This window comes from Dermacentor albipictus, chromosome 7 (genome assembly GCF_038994185.2).
Source record: "Dermacentor albipictus isolate Rhodes 1998 colony chromosome 7, USDA_Dalb.pri_finalv2, whole genome shotgun sequence".
Classification (NCBI taxonomy): domain Eukaryota; kingdom Metazoa; phylum Arthropoda; class Arachnida; order Ixodida; family Ixodidae; genus Dermacentor; species Dermacentor albipictus.
In genome coordinates, this window is record NC_091827.1 from 137,490,551 (window position 1) to 137,516,342 (window position 25,792).

At 44.1% G+C, this 25,792-nt stretch overlaps 1 protein-coding gene across 4 annotated transcripts in view; it reads right to left on the reverse strand.

Annotated features, from left to right (window-relative positions):
* Positions 1–25,792, reverse strand: part of LOC135897809 (sarcospan-like) — a 297,173-nt gene that overhangs the window by 150,864 nt on the left and 120,517 nt on the right. For 2 of the 4 annotated variants that reach the window (XM_065426515.1, XM_065426516.2), the window contains exon 2: positions 15,283–15,374. The exons of the other annotated variants lie outside the window; for them this stretch is intronic. In XM_065426515.1, the coding sequence (XP_065282587.1) occupies positions 15,283–15,285 (3 nt within the window). In that variant the 5' untranslated portion in view covers positions 15,286–15,374. The remainder of the gene's footprint in view (positions 1–15,282; positions 15,375–25,792) is intronic. 4 annotated transcript variants of the gene reach the window in all.

Here is a 25,792-nt window from a genome sequence, read left to right on the forward strand (position 1 = left end):
TAAACACAATTTAATCTCACCTGCATAGTTTGGATTCAGCAAAAACAAATATACAGAAGTGGCGTTAATTGAACAGAAAGAAATTATTTTATCACATTTTGAAAAACAAATGTTAGTACTGGGTATTTATGTCGATTTCTCTAAAGCCTTTGATTGTATTCATCACTGTACACTACTTAAAAACCTTGAAATATATCGAAACCGCGGACATTTCCTGCAACTATTTCAGTTATACCTTAGTCACCGGCAACAGTTTGTAAAAATTGAATAATATCAACCTGACTTAAAATCTATTATTAGAGGTGTTCCCCAAGCGAGCACTCTCGGTCCACTGCTCTTTATTATTTACATTAACGATCTTGCAAATATCTGTACAAAACCAAAATATATTTTATATTTGGATGACGCCAGTAATTTTGTAACAGCTCAAGATTGTAATCAACTGGTAAGTGCAGCAAACTCCCTCCTTATAAACCTGAAAAAAATGGTCAATAGCAAACTAGCTGAAAATAAATGTTAATAAAGCAAAAGTTGTTATATTTAGGCCGAAATCGAAGCAGTTCAACGCTCCAGTAAACTTAACGTATGGGGGCGAACAACTAGAAGTAACTGATCACATTAAAATCCTTGGCGTAACTTTTTCCAATGGTATGCTTCGGGATAATCACACTGACACTTTTTTGACAAAGCTAACTCGTGTAGTTGGCGTCTTAGCTCGCCTAAGAAGATATCTGCCATTCAAGGTCAAACTTTTTTATTATTCGCTTTTTTACTCTCATCTAAATTACTGTTTATTGGTTTGGGGCATAACTACTCAAACTAACTCACAAAAACTTTTTGTCCTCCAGAAAAAAATTGTCAGACTGCTTTATGGCTTAGCATATAACAGCCATACACACAGTTTTTTTTTTCAGAAAACAAACATTATGCCAGTAAAAAACCGTTATGACTATAAGCTAACACTAGCCTTCAAAAGCGAGGTATTTGAAAATAGAACGTTTCTACGTGACGTATATCACTCAAAGAGAACATTTCCGTACACACTACGCGTCACAAAGCAAAATGGTATGTTATAAACCCTCGGGGTAACAACTCCACTGAAACTGTCCTTCACCCTGCCCACTCTCCTGAATAATTACAACAAAAGTACCACTGACATTTAAAAAATAATAAATGCTGCAATACGGCAACACTATGCATACGGTATCTAGTCTATCTCATTGGATGATTTTTGTGTTCATTCCTAGTGTACATTTGGGGCCTATGTATGTTTTCGGTGTTCTTTCCTGTAACCTTTTTACTGCCGCCTTGTAGAGGGGGCTGCGGGCCCCTGTCAAGCTGGCGTTTCTTCATGCAGCTTTTACCTGCAGCCTCCTCCATCTACCTTCATGGGAAGTAAACATTATTATTCATTATTATTAAGGTCGTTTCAGTCTGTGGCGATACGGAAGAAAAAGGAAGCTGTGAAGGTGGTCGTGCGTGCACGTGGGCGCGCAACTTAAGTGGATGGCTGGTGCGATGAGATATGCGTGCTGCTGCTGTAATGTAGGGCTCTTGACTGAGGGAAGAAGAACTTGTGGTACAGGGAAAGACTGGAAATGCGACGTCGACATGAAATCATTGAAAAACCTGATTCTGAGTTAAGAAATGAAACGCTGACGTCATATGTGTATGAGGTATGATTGATTCGAACAGCACGATTAGGAACTGATTCTAATGCGTCGGTGAGATATGCTTGATATGGGTTCCAGATGGCTAACGCATATAGCAGTTTCGGCTTGACAAGTGACTTATATGCTAGTTTTTTACATTTGATTGGACGTGCTGTAGGTTCCGTTTTAGAAAATCTAAGGTTTTGTTAGCTGCGGAGATAATGCTAGTGACATGTGGGCGCCAAGACAAATCATGAGATAGGGTTACACCTATATATTTATAGGATTGTACTGACTCTAATGGTGTGTTATTAATTGTATATGGGAAGAAGGAATGGTGCGACGGCGGGAGAAGAACACGAATTTACATGTGTTGGCGTTAAGGGTCATCAGCGAATTTCTGCACCATTCTAAAATACTATTAATAACATTTTGCAGAGCAGTATGGTCAGATGAGTTATTGATAGAGCGGTAGATGATGCAGTCGTCTGCAAACATGGGTATGCCTCAAACAACAGCAAGAAACATGCCTCAGGAGATACACTGAGGCAAATCATAATTATATATTAAAAATAACCGGGGACCAAGAACAGATCCTTGGGGCACGCCAGAGGTTACTGGGAGGGGACTTGACAGGTTATCGTTGACTACGATTCATTCCGTGATGCCTTGACTGAATTCATGACTAAAGAAACGTGAAGTTTTACGTTTGTCGCACAATGCTTTCTATGCTTGCACTATCTTTTACAGCTTATCGTCGCATTATTACCGTTATGTCGCTATGGTTTACAGTTCCGCCGGAATGTCGCGTCCGTAACTTCTCTGTCATTTTTTTTCATTGTTACTGTTTAACACTCTGATATTGTTAATCACACGCTTCACTGAAAACAATCTCTGTAATTTATTCCTGGTTATTAAATTATGCTTTCTTCTTTTCCCTAATGTGAATCGTTAATTAAATAATTCTTTTTTCATCTCGGTTGCACTTGCGGTTGTAGGTTGTAAACAGATACGGTTTATAGATATCTTGTATTCTATGTATCTTCTATGTACTGGCCCTCTTATTCAATGCCTCACTTTGAGGCCTGTAAGCTATTTTAAATAAATAAATAAATAAATAAATAAATAAATAAAACCACTTGTGTGCTATTAGACAAAACATTCTTTATCCAGATAAGAGCCTTAGGGTCCAAGTTCAACACTTCAAATTTTAGTAGCAAATGTCGGTGGGATACTTTATGAAATGCCTTTGCAAAATCCAAACAGATTGCGTCAATTTGCACATTCGTGTCAATGTTAGTGTGCAAGTCATGTACAAAAAGAGCTAATTGAGTTTCGCAAGAGAAACTTTTGCGAAAACCATGTTGTGAAAGGTGAAAAAAGTGATTACTGTCCAAGAAGGCAATGATATGAGAGTAGATGAATGTTCCATGATTTTGCACGGCACACTCGTTAGTGAGACGGGTCGATAATTTAATGAAGAATTCTTGTTACATGTTTTGTAGACTGGAGTGACCTTTCCTGCTTTGCAATCACCCGGCATGTTTCCTGAAGAGCGTGACTGTGAGAACAGTAAAGACAAGTATGATGCAGCCATGTGTATTGTGTTTCTTAGAAGTTTAGAGTTAATTTCATCAATGCCAAATGAAAATGATAGCTTAGTCTTCTGGATTATGGACGAAATTCCATTAGCACAAGATGTGATGCATGGCATCTGACCATCAATATTCTACAGAGGTAAAGAAATATTTGTTCCAATTTCTTTCGTGAATACTGTTGCAAATGCGGAATTAAAAGTGCCAGCGCATTCAGCATCGGTAATCGTCTCGTGTGAGTTATTGGTGAGCGTAATAGTTCTACAGGTTGAGGGCTTATTACTTGCCAAAATTGACTTTGGTTAGTGCACAGCAAATTTGGTAGTTTGGTGCCATAAAAGGAACGCTTTGCGCTGCGGATAGCAATCAGATATTCGTTTTCAGCTTTGTAGATTTCCCATCGATGCGAGTTCCCGTTATTTTTAGCCGCTCGGTAAAGACGTTTCCTTTTACTTTCTAGTTTCTTTAAGGCGTTAGTATACCGTGGTTTTTGATTATTGGGGCGAATGTGAACTTTAGCAATATATTTATTAGCCAGATCTCTTAACTTATCCTTATACATCGACCAGTTATCAAACATTGAGTGATACCGATATGCGGCTTCAAATGTGGGGAAGGTTTCAAGTTTGTGGTTAATTGCGTCATAGTCACCCTTTTCATAAAGCCTTATAGTTTTCTTATGTGTCTTATTTGGTGTTACAGGAAAAGAGAAAGTAGCGTGAATGACATTACGGTCGCTAATTCCTCGAAGGTATGTAATTGATAAGAGGGTACTGGGATATTAGTAAGGATTAGGTCCAGAATGGCTGCGGATTCTGGTGTGACGCGCGTTGGTTATGATATTAATTGTGTCAGATTAAAGGTCAAACAAATGTCGATAAAATTCCTTGCCTCTGGAGGACCTACCATTGAAGAATATGGTAAGTTGCCCCAGTCTGTGTTTGGGAAATTAGAGTCCCCGAAAAGTAGGATGCAGGCATTAGGGTAGGTTGTCGTAAGTTGTGTTAAATTGTTATTGAGCTCCCCACAGAATTCAGGAGTGGCATGGGGAGGCCTGCAGCAAACCCTCAGCTGCACAGTAAGTGGTGATGCGCGGAATAGTAGCTATAGTATTTTGAGTTTTGATGGGATGTTCATAAATGAACACAAAGTTCCCTGTGAACTGCTACAAGAACACCGCCGCCCCTTGTACCTACGCGGCCAGTTCGATGAACTTGCAAGTCTGGTAGCTCGGTCATAACTTTGGTATCAGTGACGTCATTGTTTAGCCAAACTTTTGTTAGAATGAGCAAGTTGCTGCCTGCTGATAATATGATGTTAGATACGAGCTCGCGGTTCGGAAGATAACTGCGTGCGTTAGTAAAGACTGCAGCAAACGAAAGATCATTTCTGGGTGCAAGTTCTGGTTGATTCTTTTTTCTTGTAAAGGACGTATGATTGCTACACAATTTCTTTTACAGAGTTAGATGATTCATCAAAAACATATCGTTTACGGCCAATGCACAAGGTTCTATAGCGTAGTGAGTATGCAAGCGTTTTAGATTTGGCGAAACGCAAGAGGGCCTTCCGTGCTTTCTGAGTCAGGCGAGAGAAATCTTCACCTACACTATACTTAGTTCCTTTCGGGATTTGGCATTCTGATAAAAGGGCGACTTTCATTTTCCAATGGGCGAATTTTACTATTATTGGACGATTCCGATCTTTGGTGTGTTTTCCTAAGCGATGTGCCCGTTCTATATTTGTGGGATTGATGTCGGTGTGTAAATGATTACGGCAGACCTGAATTATTATTTCTTCAGACTTCGTAAAAGTTTCATTTTCTTATTTATTTATTTATTTATTTATTTATTTATTTATTTATTATACCTCAGAGGTCCCTCAACAGGACATTACATGAGGGGTGGGCACATTGAAGAAACGGCGTGTCTGGTTAGGTTATGCGACTTGAAAGATGATCTTCGACGGCAGCTTTGAAACGAGAAATATCAGTTATGGGGGCGATGTCAGAAGGAAGGGTATTCCATTCACGAGCTGTGTATTTAAAAAAGAACGTTGATACGTAGTGGAATGGGCGCGTGGTAGATACACAGCATTAAGATGTGTGTGGCGGGAAAAACGATGGGCTGGAATGATGACCTGGTTATTTTTGGGCTGTATATGAAAGAACCTGAAAAAATAAAACAAGACGCGCACTCTTGCGGCGGGAGGTGAGCGAGGAAAGACACAACCTGGATTTTAAGGCTGAAACACTTGTGTTTAGGAGTAGTCAGAAAGAATGAATCTGGCCGCTCGGTTCTGAACCGATTCAGTGGTATTAATCATATTAACCTGATGGTTGTCATAAATAGCACAAACATATTCTAGTTTAGTTCGGATTAAGGTTTTATATGCTAGTAGTTTGACTGAGGGAGGTGTTGAAGACAAGTTACGGCGTAGATAACCTAGTACTCGGTTGCAGGAATTTGTTAACTTATTTATATGATGGGTCCAAGATAAGTCGCTAGATATATGCCCTCCTAGGTATTTAAATGTTTCACACTGTATTAAAGTGTCGTTGTTAAGGGAGTAGGACGGGACGGTAGGACGGCGGGAAAAACGATGGGCTGGAATGATGACCTGGTTATTTGTGGGCTGTATATGAAAGAACCTGAAAAAATAAAACAAGACGCGCACTCTTGCGGCGGGAGGTGAGCGAGGAAAGACACAACCTGGATTTTAAGGCTGAAACACTTGTGTTTAGGAGTAGTCAGAAAGAATGAATCTGGCCGCTCGGTTCTGAACCGATTCAGTGGTATTAATCATATTAACCTGATGGTTGTCATAAATAGCACAAACATATTCTAGTTTAGTTCGGATTAAGGTTTTATATGCTTGTAGTTTGACTGAGGGAGGTGTTGAAGACAAGTTACGGCGTAGATAACCTAGTACTCGGTTGCAGGAATTTGTTAACCTATTTATATGATGGGTCCAAGATAAGTCGCTAGATATATGCCCTCCTAGGTATTTAAATGTTTCACACTGTATTAAAGTGTCGTTGTTAAGGGAGTAGGACGGTACTACATAATTATGACGTCGATGAAAGCACACGTGAGAACACTTACTCACATTGAGGGACATGTACCATTTGCCGCACCACGCCTGGATTTGAAGGAGGCCTTCCTGAAGAGCGGAGCAGCCTGAAGCATTTGTTATTTGTCGGTATAAAACGCAATCATCCGCGAAAAGGCGTATGTTGGATGATAAGTTAAGTGGAAGGTCACTAATATTACGAGAAAGAGGAGAGGCCCAAGGACAGAGCCTTGGGGCACACCGGATAGAACGGGAGATAGGATTGAGGAGATCGAGTTAGCGGAAACAAACTGAAGGCGCTCGGTTAGAAATTCACGGATCCAATTGAAGATGTCTGGGAGAAGACTAATGTGCGAGAGTTTATGCAGGAGAAGAATATGTGACATTTTATCGAAGGATTTTTCGAAGTCCAGGAAGAGAGCCTCAGTGGGGATGTTGCGATCGAGATGAGAATGCGAATCGTGTAGGAACAGAGCAAGTTGTGCGTCGCAAGAATGAGGTTTGCGAAATCAGTGCTGATTAGGATGAAAAAAATTGACAGATGAAAGGAAAGTGGCAATGTGGGAATGTATAACGTGCTCCATCAGCTTCGAGCAAACACTGGTGATTGAAATTTGACGGTAGTTTCTAGGATTTGTACGGTAACCTTTTTTAAAGATCGGAATTATTTTACCAATTTTCCAGTCAGTGGGAACTCATCCCGTTGTGAGAGACTGTTGAAATATTAGCGTTAAAAACACTGCTAATGTGCTTAGTGCTTTTTAAAACCTTGGAGTTAATGCCATCAGTACCACACGAGGACGAATGTTTTAAGGAATCTATGACTTTAATAATTCCGTTCGCATTAAAAGTAATGTTTGCCATAGAAGGATAACTCAAAGTTGGTAATGTGGGAAGAATTTCAGGGTAGTCATTAGTAAAAGCAGAACAGAATGCAGTGTTTCAAGCTTCAGCGACCTAGGTTTCGGGGACTGGGGAGCCAGAACTGTCAAATAGAAAAACAGTGTTGGACGACGGAGGATTAATAGATTGCCAGGAACGTTTTGGGTTATTGTGCAACATAGAGGGTAGCGTGGTTGAAAAAAAACACGTTTGGCATTTGCGGCCTGCGTGTCATATTGTTTGACTGCAAGGTAGTATTTTTCCCACTTAAGTTCGAATTGAGAAGAGTTTGCAGAACGGAATAGACGTTTTTTTCTTGTTGTTTAGTCGTTTTAGTGTGTTGGTAAACCATGGGCATTGTTTTCGTTCATTAATTGTTATGGTAGGAACGTATAATTTAACCAGACGCAAGAATTCAGATTTGAGCAGTAACCAGTTAGACTCAAGTGAACGAAGATAGAAGTCAGCTGTGAATCTATCATAAAAGGTTGTTAAATCTCGAGTCATGCTGTCATAATCGCCTCTGTCGTAAAGCGTGAGCGTTTTTTACGTTTTTGTTTGATTAGATATATGGCATAAAAAAGAAGCGTGCATTATCTTATGGACGCTGAGGCCATTCAGGTACGAGATAGCGGAAAGATTATCAGAGTGTGAAGTTAGTACCAAATCTAATGTATTAGAGGAATGGTCTGTAGTGCGAGTGGGATGATTGAAAACTTGGGTTAATCCAAATGGGACACACGTGTTCGCGAACTCGCTAGCTATGTCATTGTTTGATACTGAGGAAGCTAGATTAGGCCAATCGATTGATGGGAAGTTAAAATCGCCTAATAGTAGCACAGGCGTGTTAGGATATGAGGTAGTTATCTTGCATAAGGCGCTGTGGAAAAGCGGCAAAATCGAAGATCTAGTCAGTAGAAGGAGGGCGATAGCAAATGCCAAGAAGGATTCGCGGGAAGGATGCAGTACAATAAAGCCAAAGCAGTTCAAGAGATGAGGATATGGTAACCGGGATGCAACGTAGGTGATGACTCGGGGCGATAAGGACACCACCACCCCGAGTATCATCGGCTCAATCTATGCGAAAGATGTCGCAGTCAGGAACGAGGGGCAGGATCTCAGAGTATAGAACAGACGAATTAAGCCACGTTTCTGTTAGGCAGACAACATTACTTGAAGATATGCCGATGAGGCCACATAAAAAAATCACGCTTTCGAATGATACTGCGAGTATTAGTGAACAAAAAAGCAATAGAAGAAGGACTAGGAGGGGTGGAATGAGGCTTCGACTTAGGCAATTGCTAAGTTTTGCGTTCAACTACCTTATCGGCTTGCTGGTCGAAAATGTAGGTTTTGTTACCGGAAACTAGTTTGTCGTAACGTAATTTAAACGGGATATTGTTCGTCTTTCCGAATTCAGTGAGGCGCTTACGAGCTAGTGGGGTCACAAACACTTGTAGTGTCACTTGTAGGTCACTTGTAGTGGGGTCAGTAATTCCGTAGATTAGGCTATCGCGGCGGGATCGGTTTTCGGCGTCATCGAAACGGGCCTCTAACGCTGTGACCAGGCGAGTTGTTCCAGTTGATGTTGTCTGCAGTATTTCTGTCTTGGCGTAGAGGCATGAGGGTCTGATAATTGGCCTTTAAGTCGGTCATGGGCTTATTCAGGTCGTTGATTGTTTTATCTGTGGTGGTCAGCTGCAGTTTCAGGTCATTTAGCTCCTGCACAAGTGCTGTTTGGCCTGCCGTTATCTTCCGCAATTCGGCCAGTACAGTGTCTAGGCTGGCAGGACCAGGGTTAGACTCGACGTCGCCAGATGTGATTAGTAGGAGACGGATGACAATCACGACGCATCACCTTGGGGTCGGAAGCTGTACCAGAAGATCATTGCTTGATTTTTTAGCAAGTGCATGTGTTTGACTAACCTTCATGGCGGCGGCAAAGCGGTTAGTGAACTGCACCAAGGTACAGTCACCGCGCCCACAGAGCTGCGTCGATGGTGGTTGTTCCTTCTTAGCTGGTAATGCTGTCGATGGTGGCGATTCTTTCCAAGTTGGCTTCAGGATCGGCAGCTCGTATTCAAACGTTGAGACCGAAGGAAATGGTGATATGTAGAAACCAGGCACGGGATGGCACGTGGCCGCCCCGTTTTTGTGACAAGGGGAAGCCTGCCTTGACGAGGCGCCAGAGGATGCGCATGCCAGAACAGGAAGAAACAGGTTGGAGATGAGATAGACGACCATCTGCATGGCGAAAGCAAAGCGGTTAGCGAACTACACCAAGGTACTGTCAGCGGGCCCACCTGCAGTGTCCAGTCTCCTGTTCTGGGCTGTACAGTCTTTCAGCTTCCCTTTCGTGGTACAACGCTTTTTCTTCCTCACGTCTGGCTCGCTCCTAGTGGCGCCTCTTTACCAAGTACGGTAACTTGTATCGGGAATTACATCAACGATCCACCGTAGGATGGTCTTTGCCACACAGCTGGCACTTCGCTTTGCACTCGTGGTCCTATGGCGGCTTCTCCATCCTGCAGCCTCTGCATATCCTGCTGTTCGGGTTCGGGAAGAGATCGGCTCTGCGACCGAGGCATCCGCATTGGTAGCACACGTCTATTTGCTTCCGGTATAGCGAGCACTTGACCAGTGCCCTTCCGTGTCTGACGTAGTTTCGGACGTGATGCCCGTCGAAAAGGATGATGACGTTCGTGGTGTTTCCCATCCTTTTAGGCATGATTACCGTAGGATTCCTTGGTGTTACTAGCATCTTCCCTATTTCTTAGGAGACACCTCGTACGTTACTCCTCTTTTCACTCCCTTAGTTCGGAGCCGACACGTACGCGCTGGCTCCGAACTCCTTGTCTCCCATTCTCAGTCGAGTGATAGTCCTGTATTTTGCGGCGCGCTCCTGCAATGGTGTGCTGATCACTAGAACGTTCTATTTGTTGTTGGCACACACCGCGTCATCTTCCCATTCCTTCCCGGGTATTGGCATGATGTCGGTGACGCCGCATTCTGGGTGATTGATCCCACAGTCGGTGACCTTGAAGCCGTCACGTGGGCGCCCTACTATCTTGTACTCTGCCTTCGGCAAACTGGGCATCCTGCTTGCCCCCATGATTTGTCTTGCTTTCCTTGCCTTGCTCCGCCTATTATTGAATGCGTTCTCGCTTGAGAAGCGCGCTGCCTGATGTTTTGTTACGTGAGGTTTTGTCTGCGCATTGACACATCCTCCTTTCTTCACAACACGCCAACCTGCTTCGTCCTCATACTCTTCTCTCGTTATATCCTCCCCTTCCACGCTCACCGCTGCAATCTTGCAGCTCTAACCCGAAAAGAGGCGACCTCACCGGGCTCAAGCCACCAGCTTTGCTGGGTCAGGCTTAGCGGCCGTGTCGGCGTGGCGTGATATAAAAGTGGTCGATGCGCCGAAAATAAACGGTCCAACTACTTGAGAATAATATCAGGGTGGTACGTGGAACTTTCACTTCCTTCTAGATAATAAGGCGTCGGTGAATTCTTCGAATCCATGCCGAGAATCATTAAACATCTGCGGAACCGACGCGACACGCATTCACACTTTGCGTGTTCTTCTTCTTAGTGATAAATCGACACCTTGCAAGAAATTTAAAACTCGTTTATGACTAAAATTGGTTCTGATCCAACAAACAATACCAGATGAAAGGGAATGTGGCATCGGAAGGCTAGACGCAAGTGCTTTTTTGGTTCAGCTTCTGCTTCCCGACATTCCACCAAGACGTAGAGAACAGTCAGCCTATCTTTGAAACAGAACAGCACGGTTTTCACGGGGACAAGCAGGGAGAAACGGCATGGACGAGCGCTGACTTGCAACTGAGTTGCCAGTCAGCGCTCGTCCGTGTCGTTGCTTGTCCCCGTGAAAACTGCGCTGTTCTGTTTCAAATATGTCTTACCAACTCACCCAAACGTCTGTTTTAGTCAGCCTCTCAGCGCACCTACCACACAGGGGAGGTTCACTACCAGTCAGCAGGTAAGGATGAGTACCGTGCGCTTGTCTCAGTCTCAGTCAACAAAACATGACATCAACGCAGAACGTTCGCCTAGTTGGTGCTGATGTATTTGCTGTGACATTTACTAGCGCTAACAAGCGCTATTTCCTGTCACACATTTTTTTTTTTCAATTAGTCTTATTTGCGCTAGTAACTATGTAACAACGTGACATCAGTATGTCGCACTTTTATTACTGAAAGGCGACCTTGTACGCTCGGCCTAATTAAATGAAGTTATTAGAGGTTTCACCATTTCAGACGGATTGCGATAAGCTTCTCCGCCTGCTGCGCAAGAAAAGCTTGAAGTCTGTGGGAGGGATAGCTACGGTAGTGTTACCGGCTCCAAAACTTATGGATGTTCTACAAGTTCGTCTGAGAGAGAGAGAGAGAGAGAGAGGGCTCTTTATTAGAAAAACAGAGAATTTTGCCGGCGCGTATATAACCGCTGGCATGCTACTCTGTATACGGATGGGGAATAGGATTACAATATTCCAGAAAAGAGTGGGAGAAAAGAAGGATAAAAGTAAGTATGAAATGTCCGAGTGGACTTGATACTAATATATACAGGTGACATGGCGGGTAAATTTAGGCTTTTGTATAGGAAGTGTGCTATTTTTAAAGCTTTTTTATTTAACCAATTTCTGTCAGGTATTTGAACAATAAATCCAAAGCCCGTCGCTGTTTTGAAGGGCCGGGCATTGGACCTAAGATGCTCGGCAACGTTAACGGTCCGTGGCAAATCATGTCCATTTCGTGCTCAAAAAAATGTCTCTGGTCGCGGTACGCGGGGCATTCTAGTTATATGTGCTAAATTGTCTCTATGTTGCGACAGTTATCACAGTATGGGTTAGTGGTAAGTCCTATGCGGTACAGATAATTGTTCGTGTATGCCACGTTTACTCGAAGACGATGGTACAATGTCTCTAAGTGTCGAGGAAGTGGTCGAGTAATTTTCGGTCTCATTTCTGGGTCAATGTAACGTAGGAAGTTATCTTGGTGAAGCGGCAGATTCAAGATGCGGTCTTTTTCTTGATAGGCATATTTTTTTGCCATGTTTGAAACATCGGCTATTGTAAAAAATGTTCTTTTGTACTTGCGGTATTGGAGTCCATTTCTGGCAGCTTCGTCCGCTCTTTCATTTCCCGAAATGCCGGCATGGCCAGGTATCCACTGGAACTTTATGCAATGCCCAGCAATCTTAGCCCTGTGGTGAATATAACCAATGTCAAATGCTGCTGGTTGATTATTGCAACGCTTGTGCCTGTTCCACATACTTTGTAGGGCTGCTTTTGAATCTGAAAATCACCCATGTCCTTGGCGGCTGCTGTCGAAGTACATACACAAGGGCCTCCTTAATTCCATATAGCTCCGCTGAAGTAGATGATGTCGCTCGCTCAAGACGAATCGAGAATCGTTGCCCTGTAGAGGGAACAAAAAATCCGCATGTTGAACGATGTGGAGTTGTGGAGCCATCTGTGAAAATGTGCGTCGCGGCTGCGTATTCTTTCTGCATAAATTCTAAAGCTATCTGATAAGTAGCTGCTTGAGGCATTTTCTTTTTCGCACTGATTCCAGGTATATATGGCACGATTTTCAGTGGGGACAGTGTCCATGGTGAAATGTTTCGCGGCATAATTTGTGAAGCCCGAGCAGGAATCGAAATAGATATGCTTCCGACGGCCTGCCCAAAGCTAGATGTAGCACGGGTTCTGGAAATATCCTTTAAAAAGTGAGTCTTCGTATGAATGACGTGGCGGAGGTGTATCCGAAGTGTCTCCTGCGAACATAGCACTTCCAGAGGCAGGCATCAAGCTTCTGCTGAACGGGACGACCACTTCGGAAGGCCAAGACATACGCGAAGGCAGTTGTTTCGTGCTGCCTCGAGTTTTCTCTTGCTTGTGGGAGATATTTTGTGCAGGATCGGGAGGTAATATCGTAGTGTTCCGTCGACGTAGGCCTTATGGAGGAGCACAATTGATCGACAGTTGCTGCCCCACTGTGATACGGCTAAAAATCGGAATACGTGCGACGCATAGAAAATCTTCTCACTCAGTTTTTTCACTTGGGGTTAACATGTGAGGTTCCTATCGATCGTCACTGCAAGAAACCTTTGCGTCTGGGCGTATGTAAAGGCAGGACCACCCAGCACTAGTGGGTATTTTTCTATACACCTCCGCGTGAAAGCCATGGCAACGCTTTTGTCGGGGGACAATTTCAGACCCCTTGGATTTAGGTAGGCCGATATATTTGCTAGCGCTCTCTGGAGGCGTTGTTGGGTGGTACTGCGGGAACGCGCCGCACTCCAAATGCAGATGTCGTCCGCATACAGTGTGATTTTGACGGCAGGGGGCAGGTTTCTTTTCAGATGGATGAGGACTAAATCAAATAATACCGTGCTGAACACAGCTCCTTGTGGCACTCCCTTCTCGACGGCATAAAGCGCCGTGGGGCCATCCGGGGTACACATGAAAAGTTGGCGTCCTTGAAGATAGTCTTCAATCGATGCGTAAAGCCGTCCTCCAAGACCGAGGGTTTCCAAAGCGTCAAGTATTGCTTTATGATAGACCGAATCATATGCTGCCTTGATGTCTAAAAATAATGCAGTAGGTATGTTTCCAGAGACCAATTCCTCTTCAATTGATGAGACCAAGGCAATGACATTATCAATTGCGGATCTATTTTGCCGGAAGCCATTCATTCCCTCCGGGTAAACTTTTGCAGTTTCCAGGAACCAATTTAGTCGTCTGTAGATCATTTTTTCGAATAGCTTCCCTACGCAGCTAAGCAGAGATAGGGGTCTAAAGGAGGCGTAATTTGTTGGCTGCTTCGCTGGTTTCAATATAGGAATGACTTTCGCAAGCTTCCATTCCGTAGGAACCTCCCCAGTTATCTATGAGGCGTTGTAGTACTCCATAAGGCGTAGGCGGGATGTGTGGCATAGATTTGCGAGCACTTCATAACTCACGCCGTCATGGCCAGGTGATTATCGTGTGTCTGCAAATATATTGCCCACTATGCCTCTGTGGCCTGGCACGCAACATACTACGATATGTTGGTTAGACGCATACATAGTATACAGACGTGAGTAAAAGTCATTGACTACTAGATTGTTCTGTTTCCGCAAGAAAACTAAAGACCTTACTACACTTACGTAGTTTGTAATATGACAGTTTCTTGTAGTTTTGAAGCCTTCATGTGTTTTACAGCCCAGAGTAATGCATTAGCCTCTTCGGTAGGGATGTTCGTTCCTGCGTGCAAAATATTGCATTCCGAGAAGGATGGTCCGACTGCAACGTAAAATACTCCATTAGGGGAATTTGATGCGTTGGTATAAAATTCTGGACAGGAGTACTTCGACTGTAGTTCGAGAAAGCGCATACGGATATGTATATCTGGAGCATGCTTTATAACTTTGGTAAAGGACTTGTCGCAATCTATCACTGGCGGCGTCGCCAGACGGGTTGAATCCCTGTTGGTTCTGATACCCCATGTTATTAGGTCATCGAAGCACTGGTACGATCGTCCCAAACATACGCTCGTTGATTTCATAACACTAGGCCACAGCGTTCGCATGATAACTGACGTCGAAACCTGCATGAAGAACAGCAGCGGGTTAGTGGATCCCATCGTGGCAATGCCACCAAGACCACCACCTTACCACTTCAATGGCCTCTTCCTTCAATGGACACGGCCACTCGGCCATTACTATGTCGACTGACATACCGTTGTTCGTGCAGGTGTTTTCAGCTTGCGTGCTCTTCACTGCAGCTGATGATCTATATCGCGCGGACCATGGCTGCTGCCCGCAGGAGTTTGCGTCCGTCCATACAATGTGTTTCCCTGCTTCGGAAAGCGAAGGCGGCGCATTCCTTCGGGATCATGATATCCGGAGCGTATCGCCGCTACCGCACGTGTACATCACATACCACGCAACAGTTTGGCGCACGATGACGTCTATGGACACTGACGTGGGCATATTTCCATCGCTTATAATAGGAACTTCACTGGCCTCTTCCTTCAGTGGAACCGGCAACTCGGCCGTGACTATGTCCACTGACGTACCATGGTTCGTGCAGGTCTTCTTGGCCTGCGTGCTCTTCACTGCAGCTGATAACCTACATCGCGAGGACCATGCTCTCAGGAACGGAAGAAGCCTAAAAGCAGTGAAGAAGAAAGTGGGAATAGGCAAGGATCAGATGTATGCGCCGGCAATATCATGACTAATATGGATGAGATAGTGCAAGTGACTAAGGAGTTCTGTAGAAATTTCTACAGTACCAGTGGCGCCCACGACGACAATCAGAATCAGAATCAAAAATTTATAATTAGAAGTTGGGTCACAATTACAAGTACTTAGTATGCAGAAGGAGGTTCCATGGTCAAAGACTGTATCGGGACCTCCTGTACAAGAACAGTTATTGTAGTTAACATCTAAAGGCAACAACAGCATATAATAAGGAAGTATACAAGCAACAAGAAAAGAACGGTTACAGAACAAAATACATGATTGATTACAAAAAATAACAAGGTTAAGCATATTTCATGGTAGCAGCAAAATTGTGCGCGAGCAAAATACCAGCAGTTTATTTACAACAACAAAAGAAAAAAAGACGGGAAAAAAAAGAGAAGAAAAAAGCGAACAGTGACCGACTACAGTAATCCTTGTCGTTAATCTGTGAATAAAAAATGCATTTTTAGTTCTCTTCTAAAATGTGATAAAGATATTGTGTTTTTTATTGTGAAAGGAAGCGTGTTCCATATTGATATGAAAGAGAATTCTACAGTCTGTTTACCATAGTTAGTATGGATTCTTGGTAAAAGAAAATTGTTATTCAAAGGAAATCTGGTGGTACTATGAATCATCAGGTCAGAAGGCGAAAATGGGATCGATGGTAGCTCATTATTCACAAATCTGCAGAAAAGAATACCTAGGTTGTATTTAGTGAGTCCAGATATGGTAAGAATTTCATTCTCGTGTAGCAGGGAAGTGGCATTAGAAAAGCGTGGGCTATAAGTAATTATTCTTATGGCTCGGTTCTGAACTGTCTGGAGAGATGCAGTATGAGTATTATAGGTGTTACCCCAACATATTATGCCATAAGTAATGTGAGAGTGAACAAAAGAGTGGTAAAGTGAGAGTAATGTGGTACGTGAGAAGCAAGGGCGTATTTTAATTAAGATGCGTATACCATAAGCCATTTTCTTTTTTATGTGAGCAATATGATTGTGATATTTCAAATTACAATCACGTAGAATACCAAGAAAAGATGAACATGAACTTGGAGGAAGGCGGTGAGAACCGAAAGTGATAGGTGAAATGGATGGTATGTTTCGCTGATGAAAAGAGAATACAACAAATTTAGTCTTAGTTGCATTATAGGTAACATGTTAACATTACACCACCTTAGAATATTTTCTAAGTCAGCATTTAACTTATTAACGAGAGATGAGATATCTTTAAGAAATGTGAATAGAACGAATAGCCTAGAGGAATTTGAAATCGCACATGTAACGCCGGAAGAAGTAAAGAAAGCCTTGGGAAGGGGGAAGGTAGCTTGGGAGAATAAGGTAACACCAGATTTGTTGAAGGATGGTGGACAGACTGTTCTAGAAAAACTGGCCTCCCTGTATACGCAACGCCTCATGACTTCGAGCGTACCGGAATCTTCGAAGAACGCTAACATAATCCTAATCCATGAGAAAGGGCACGCCAAAGACTTGAAAAATTATAGACAGATAAGCTTACTGTCCGTTGTCTACAAAGTATTTACTAAGGTAATCGCAAATAGAATCAGGAACACCTTAGACTTCTGTGAATCAAACGACCGGGCACGATTCCGTAAGGGCTACTCAACAAAAGAACATATTCCCACTCTCGATCAGGAGATAGAGAAATGTGCGGAATACAACCAACCCTTATATATAACTTTCATTGATTGCGAGAAAGTGTTTGATTCAGTCGAAACCTCAGCAGTTATGAAGGCATTACGGAATCAGGGCGTAGACGTGCCGAGTGTAAATATACTGAAAGATATATATAGCGGCTCCACAGCCACCGTAGCCCTCCATAAAGAAAGCAACAAAATCCCAATAAAGAAACGCGTCAGGCAGAGAGATACGATCTCTCCAATGCTATTCACAGCGTGTGTACAGGAGGTATTCCGAGACCTGGATTGGGAAGAAATGGGAATAAAAGTTAATGGACAATGCCTTAGTAAATTGCGATTCGCTGATGATATTGCCTTGCTTGGTAACTCAGGGGACCAATTACAATGCATGCTCACTGAGCTGGAGAGGCAAAGCAGAAGGGTGGGTCTAAAATTAATATGCATAAAACTAAAGTAATACTTAACAGTCTCGGAAGAGAACAGCAGTTTACGATAGTTAGCGAGGCACTGGAAGTGGTAAAGGAATAAATCTACTTAGGACAGGTAGTGACCGCGGATCCGGATCATGAGACAGAAAAAATCAGAAGATTAAGAATGGGCTGGGGTGCGTTTGGCAGGCATTCTCAGATCATCAACATCAGGTTGCCATTATCCCCCAAGAGAAAAGTGTATAACAGGTCTGTCTTACCAGTACTCACGTACGGAGCAGAAACTAGGAGGCTTCCGAAAAGAGTTCTAAAATCGAGGACGACGCAACGAGCTATGGAAAGAAGAATGATAGCTGTAACATTAAGGGATAAGAAAAGAGCAGATTGGGTGAGGGAACAAACACGAGTTAACGACATCGTAATTGAAATCAAGAAAAAGAATGGACATGGGCAGGACACCTAATGAGGAGGGAGCATAACCGATGGTCATTAAGGGTTACAGACTGGATTCCAAGGGAAGGGAAGCGTAGTAGGGGACGGCAGAAAGTTAGGTGGGTGTATGAGATTGAGAAGTTTGCAGGGACAACATGGCCACAATTAGCACATGACCGGGGCAGTTGGAGAAGTATGGGAGAGGCCTTTGCCCTGCAGTGGGCGTAACCAGGCTGATGATGATGATGATGCACTGTGTTTCCCTGCTTTGGAAAGCGAAGCGGCGCGTTCCTTCCCGATACTGATATGTGGATGGTACCGCCGCTTGCGCACGTGTAGATCAACTACTGCGCAACTTTTGGGCGCACGATGACATCAATGGACTCAGATATGGCCACACGCCCACCGCTTATAACTGGAACTTCACTGGCGCCTTCCTTCAGTGGAACTGGCAACACGGCCATGACTGTGTCGACTGACACAGCGTTGTTCGTGCAGGTCTCTTCGGCCTGCGTGCTCTTCACTACAGCTGATCATCTACATCGCGCGGACCATGGATGGCTTCTGCCCGCAGGAGTTTGCGTCCGTTCGTGCACCGTGTATGTGTGCTTTGGAAAGCGAAGACGGGGCCTTCCGTCCGGATCCTGAAATCTGAATGGTACCGCCGCTGCCGTTCGTATACATCAACTACCGCGCTACATTTGTGCGTGGTATTTTCGGCGCAACATGTTATTTTCCCGAAGCAGTGACCATTTCAATGAAGGGAATACGAAGCGTTGCTTTGGGTTATATGGCAGGTTCATATTCCGCATTCCGTTGTCATTAACGCTATTGTTTTTTTTCTTTGGAAAGCTCTCAACGGCAGGGAGCATTTAGTGTTCTCTTGTAGTGAGAGCAACGGTATGGAGACGCGTTCGTGTCGTCGTCGTGCGGTCCCGCTATCGACGACGGCGCATGCTCCTCTCGGGCGCGGCAGACGGCTGTTCATAACGTGAAGTGCGCTTCGCTGCAAAACGACGCACACAAGTGGACGTACTTTCGTCGCTCCCTTTAGATCGGCTCCTTTAAACATTCCACTGTTGGCGTTGTGCGCACGGATAGCGCACCAGCGTCCCTGCTGCTACAATGTGTGTGCGCTGCTCGGAGCGGAACAGGCAGTAAAGTATACACCACACTCAAGCAACCACGCGCGCTACGACGACAATGGCTGTCGCGTCCACTTATTGCCCCCAAGTCTGACTCCATGCGAGCGACGACTTTGACACTCCACTGGTGCTGATATGAGGCCAGTAAATGCGCACTCAGTATGGCGTGAGGCATGCTCTAGTAGTGTAAGTTCATTTGCCTTGCTATAGTGAGCAGTACAAAATATTTCTGAAGGTGGGGTCGCAGTAGGGATCTTTTTTTTTATACACTTGTACACCAACGCAGTTAGCGGAAAACTGGACATTAGGTGAGTGACACGCAGATACGTTAAATGGTTTGTGATATATATAAAACGTAAAAAAATAAAGTGTAAAGCATGGGCAAGAAACGATGGTTTGAATGTATACGAGTTCTTCATTGTCTGAAATTCCGTGGTTTTTGCGCATGGAATATTGTGGTTCTAGCGCATGTATGCCGCCTTTGTGTACGACATATAGTGACCCATCAGAGGGTGCCTTTAAAGGAAAATGGGTCAAATCTCGCACTGCAAAGCGGGCTGCGTGTGCGCGCACATATATGCTTGGATTACTCAGTTCCAGTGGGCCTGTTTGCTTTTTTTTACACTAGTTCTTGTATTCGAAAAATCTACCATCCAAGTACGGAGCTTACGCATGGGAACCATTTTCTGCTCTCGCGATAAACGTGAACAATTGAAGTTGACGCCTAGGTGTTTCCAGCAACTACAGGGTTTCTTCTTGCGCAGACGCAATTGCTGCCTGTTCTGTCTTTGCTCATGTCTCCTTTGTTCGGCGCCGTTTAAGCGCGCGACAGCGGGCTCACAGTCGTTTCGGTTACCGATGGTGTCCGCCGCCGTGCGTCGCACCCGTGTGTGAGAACAAATTCGAGTCAGCCACACTAATGCCTCACCAGCGCCTACTAGCTTGTGGCGGAAAAGTCCTAGCCCGCCAGGTGTGCTAATAAGTGATTGCGTGCTGTTATCACGCATGAGTTGCATTACGCTGTGGCATCTTCGGTATCTGTGCCCACGGAAGGCACGGGCGATGACGTCATGGGGCTTACGTCTACGGCTGGGAATAAAAGTCAGGGGCCCTTTTGCGTGCCTCGGTAACAGGGCGTGACCTGCGCGTTCTTTTATCGTTGACAGCCGGTCTGCTTAGTTGCCGGAGCACACAGCAACACACCACGAGAAAAGCGATGTGAAAGACGCGCCACATAGGGTCGATACGTGCACACTTTGCATTGCGGTTGCATAATATTACACATGATGGCACGCCATGTCGCAGTTTATAGGTAGCGGTGCAAGGGAGATAGAGAAGTCTTGAGGAAGAAAAAGAAGATTAAAGACCTAGGTGTATAAAAAATCCTAGAATGAAAAACGTGAAGTGCGTACCTGAGTAAATCCGGCAGGCAAGGTCACTGTTTGTCAGCGCCCCGCTTGAGAACGGATGCCGTCATCATAACTGGCATCGTATCATGCCACATGTCACGCGATGTGGCGTGCGTCTATTTCTCGTACCAAAATCCTTCACGTGACCTGATCCTAGGTGCCTAGGGACAGCATCGTTTAGGGATTTTTGAGAAGGCGCGATGCTGGCGCCGAGCGACGCCATGGCGTGTTCGTCCTCGGCGTGATCCTTCTCTGGACTGCGCGTTGTTCAACATTACTCATGTGATTCTACGTGCGTTGCTTGTGTGTTCGTTATAGGTTCTGTGTTACGTGGCGGAAAGCCGTGAGTAGTGGCGATGCGGCAGTGCGGCTTTGGCCTCGGTGAGCTCAGGCAGTACAGAATCTGCGTTGTGTGACCCGTGCTTTCTGAGAACCCGGCGGTGGTGACAATTGAAATATGAAGTGGCCTAGCGCCACGGCAGCGAAGTTCTGCGAACCGCGATGTGGCGTTGCCGTGTCCGACTTTGCTTAACGGACATCTAGGGATGTGCTGCTCGTGGCAAGTCATGTAAATGCAACTCCGTCGACCACCCACTGTTCAGCGCTGAATGTGTGTTTGGTGTGCCGTGCTTGAAACGAGTGGTGCAGCCGTGCAGCGGGGCTGGCGGAGGAGCAGAGTGGCTTATAGGGGCTCCGTTTGCGCGTTCACAGACATCTGCTCCTGTCTTGGTCTCATTAGCGGCTGTCGCGGGATTGTGGTGTGCAAGCTCCTTGCCTAGTATGAAGTTTACGATGCTAACACACAGCATGTTCACGTTCTTCCGCGCTTTATATCATTTGCATGACGGCCGAGCTGAAAACGATACATATGTCTGTGTTCTTTGCGTTTGTGCGTTGTAAATTACGTTCTATTGTGGAAGTTCTGGGAGTCTTATTAGCAAGGAGTGCGAACGTGAACATAAACACATGTGTGTCTGAAATTTTGAATTACCCATAATACCCTTTACGACTGATAAGCGGGCTGCACGGCCTGCGTGAATCAGCTACCGTATGTTGCGAGGCTCTTCCGTGTGGTAGACTGATGCATGGTGCACGTTTATTTCTGTACTGTTGTAAAAATCATCTGTTTATTCACTCAATACAAATGTACGGCTTCTTTGCCGCAGTACGTTTTAGTTACGCGGTGAAGCATACTATAAGTGGCAGGGGGCCGCTATCAGCCAGCATAGTATCTCCACTTAGCCGACATGAGAGGCGGCGGGTGCGCGAGTATATAATTAAAGTACTCTTATTATGGGTCCAGTGACAGTGACCCCTTTTCACTTTTAGTATGCTTCACCGCAGTACATTGCTTAGGCTTCACCGCGAAATATTAGTGTATTGCGAGAAAGATAATCGTATAAAGCCTAATTATGCAACGTTTCTTTTGTAGCTCGCTACCCGCAATACAGTGGTGTAAATGAGCATCGTGCAGTAAAGCATACTAAGAGGGGAAAGGGCACATAGGTTTACACTGCACTCACTATTTTCAATTGTGACATAATTTGCAAGTGCATCTGTGCTCGTGGTAAGCTTCATTGACAATTCTCTGTACATTACAAATTCATATTGCAGGGAAGCTTACTAAAGCACATTCGCCATTTTGAAACATTATTCACCTTCAATGCAGGAGCACAATGCAGATTCTTTCCCTAGCTTTTGGCTGGACTGCAGATGCTCTTTGAGAATTGACTCATTGTTCATAAGTGCACTCGTACTTTACTCTAAACTGGAGGGCTCAAGTTGATATGAAAGCAAAATTTTTCTTAAGGGGCCAAGATGTTGCCAAGATGGTTGCAGCACAGCTTTTTTTTCTTCCAGGCACCTTTTCTACTTGAAGCTTCAATTGCAGTGTTTTGAGCCTCTTTGAAGCAGCACTTAGTGTATATAAAGATTAGACACTGATTGGGAACATCACCTAAGTTCATGCCTATCTATAGTAAAAAGATGTAGCACAACCAGACAAAATAAAAGAAGGGGCTGGGCTGCAGCAATACTAAGTGCTAACTGGTGCATCCTTTCCCTTATGTTTTCTGTTTTTGTGCATTTTATTATGGATCCTCCACAGTAACCACACGAGTGCCGAACTTGATCTTGTTGGTTTCAAGTCTCATGGTTGTTACTAACAGAACAGTGTTGTCAACGAACAAGGACTTGGAGGCATCCGTTCATCTTGCTTGCCTCATGGTGCTGATTCATAAGCACCGTGAGCATACAGGCCAACTAGGAAGGGAGGTTTGTTGCAATCGCTTCTGAACTGTATTGCCACCAAACCAACAGTGCTCTCAATGGCAGCTTTTGGACAGTAGGATGCTTGCACCTAGAAAAGTCGTAAGGAAGCATCGAGGATGTGCAAAGTGGGCTTTTGAAGCTGGCAGCATTACTGAAAGGGCTTTGCCCATCTGCCCTCTTTATGGATACACAAAGATGATTTCCTCTTTAAGAGGGGTTGTTTCAGAGGTCGTTACATGGCAACAGTGTCGGGTGTTTAGTAGCTTGTCTTTGCCCACTTTATAATGATCTGTTCCTTGTCCAGTGCCCCTGTGAAGTGACACAACCACTCCATCTTGCCCCTTTTTGGACACAACCACTCCATCCTGGTTAGTTATAGTAAGCAATGTCCGAGCAGAAGGCATATGTAGTTGGTCGTGCATAGCCTGCGCACTAAGACTTGTTGACATGTTATGACCTTAGCACTGTGTTTATATGTAAAAACCTTCTCATGTGTTCATGACTTCCTTCTCTGTATACTTTGCCTGATGGAGCCAGCAAGTGGTTCAACCAGATGTTCAACAGGCTTCCCACTCGTTTTCACAGAGTCTCCTTTACCAGGGTGCTGCTCATAGATATCTGTTTTCTTCACCTTGCACTGCACTTCAACCATGGCCACACCTACTAAACCTATAACATGCTATCAAAAAAGTGCTGTACGTCATGTTGCTCCAAACTCGTGACATAGGCTACAAGGCCTCGAGGAACACCCTCATTTATTTACGCCCTCATCATACTGTACGAAGTTTCGCATGATAAGTGCAATGTTGGTTGTGCAATTGTAAGTTGCAATTGCAATTGTTGTTGTAAGTGCAATCTGCTGGTTTTTCAGTGTTATTCCTGTCCAGTTTGCTGAAAGCTATGCCGAGTGTTTTAAATGCGAAAGACTGCTGCCGGACAAGTGCATAAAATAAGGGTCGGTATAACCACATATGTCACACAAAATGAAAGAAGGGCACCGAGTGTACAGGCGGTTTACTTCATATCCAACAAGCTTGGTTCTCCCTCTGCAAGTGCGTCAACTCAACTTGCCCCAAACACATGGCCTGTCACAAACTATGTGCGAGATGCTGTGTTCCCTGCAAAGCTGAAGATATGTACAAGATCCTGACACCCTGCAGCAGCTTCTACACTGGGCAAACAGGTCACTATAAAAACGACTGCCTTTACTAACATGCTAATAACATGAAAACAGGCAGAAATTTGGCTATTCATTGGCGCCAACTGCAGGTGCAAGCTACTTTTCCACCATGTGTGTGTTGTTCACAATAACTGGAGCTATACAAATGCAGATCAGAACAATGATGTTTGAAAGTAGTAGAGCTGCACTATATTCTGCACAAGCAGTGCTACCAGCACTGCTGGTACCTTATAGCCACACTTTATGGCTGCACCATCATGCAAAGGCACTATTCTTGAATTAACTTCAATTTATTATATTTATGGCTGCCATATATTGCAAATGTCACATGTGTCATGCCACCAGCAGTGGGTAGCAATCTTTCAAGCTTGGGTGACAGAGGCAAAACAGCAAAATGCTACAATCACACTCAAATGTAAAACAGCCTTGGACACAAGAAACCTACATCATATTGTACAGAATGAAAGGGCAAGACTCCATCTAAGAACAATCTATGGCACCACATACTTGAGATGGTGTAAAAAATATTGTCATGCCCTACCCATAAAGAAAAAGCAACAAACACAGAAAACACATTAAAATGCAATGTGCAGAGTCTGAAACCAAGAAACAACAACCCGAAAAAAGGTTTCGCTAAGTCTTTCAACGATTAAAATTGTCAAACTGTCTCATCACTTAGTGAACCTGCACAGCTGAAAAGAAAGGAAGGAAAGCTCAATAGCAGGGCCACAGAAAATGTCGCCAAATAAATATACCTTGCTTACCAAGGACTCCTGTGGTTTAGTTGTGGTCTGTGTATAAATTAATTGTGCATAAACTTTTCCTGTTTAGAATAGTTTAGCGGATAGGGAAAAATGACCATAAGAGCACCAGGTGTGTGCATATTCTAAGCACAATAAGCCACTGCTTTCTTACTTTTATTTTTTTCTCTCTACTACTATCCATGAGTATTTAGGTGCCTTAATAGCACTCCTAACATCCTACTGCAAAACACAAAATTGGGCAAGTTGTGGCATAAAGGAAATTGCCGTTTCACTCAATGTGAAACAATGATGCAGTAGCTGGTGAAATATGCGCAGGAAGCTTACTTCATGCAGTGTTTGTTGAAGTCAACACTTGCCTATGCAAATCGGTAATCTCCTTAAAAAAGCCAAATAAGTAAGAGTTGTATTTATTTGTGGGAGTTGTGCCTTCCAGTGTTGAAGTGGAAAGTCTTTTCTTCCTCCTCTTTCATATCTAGACTTGGCCACTGGTCTACACAAAAACAACCCTTCAGCTTCTTACTGCTGAATTCGTTTTGGTTTTCTCAAATCTATATTTGGGCTACCCATTGCTAGGTCTTGCGCTTAATCAAAGAATGAATCAATGAAATGAATCAATTCTAAAAGAGCATGTGCAGTCCAGCCAAAAGCAGGGGCAAGAATCCGCACTGTGCTCCTGCATTGAAGGTGAATAATGTTACAAAATGGCGAATGTGGTTTAGTAAGCTTCCCTGCAATATGAATTTGTAATGTACAAAGAATTGTCAATGAAGCTTACCACGAGCACAGATGCACTTGCAAATTATGTCACAATTGAAAATTATGAGCACAGTGTAAACCTATGTGCCCTTTCCACTCTTAGTATGCTTTACTGCACGATGCTTATTTACATCACTCTAGTGCAGGTAGCAAGCTACAAAAGAAACGTTGCATAATTAGGCTTTTTGCGATTATCTTTCTCGCATTACACTAATATTTCGCGGTGAAGCCTAAGCAATGTACTGCGGTGAAGCATACAAGTGAAAAGGGGCAACTGTCACTGGACCCCCATAATAAGA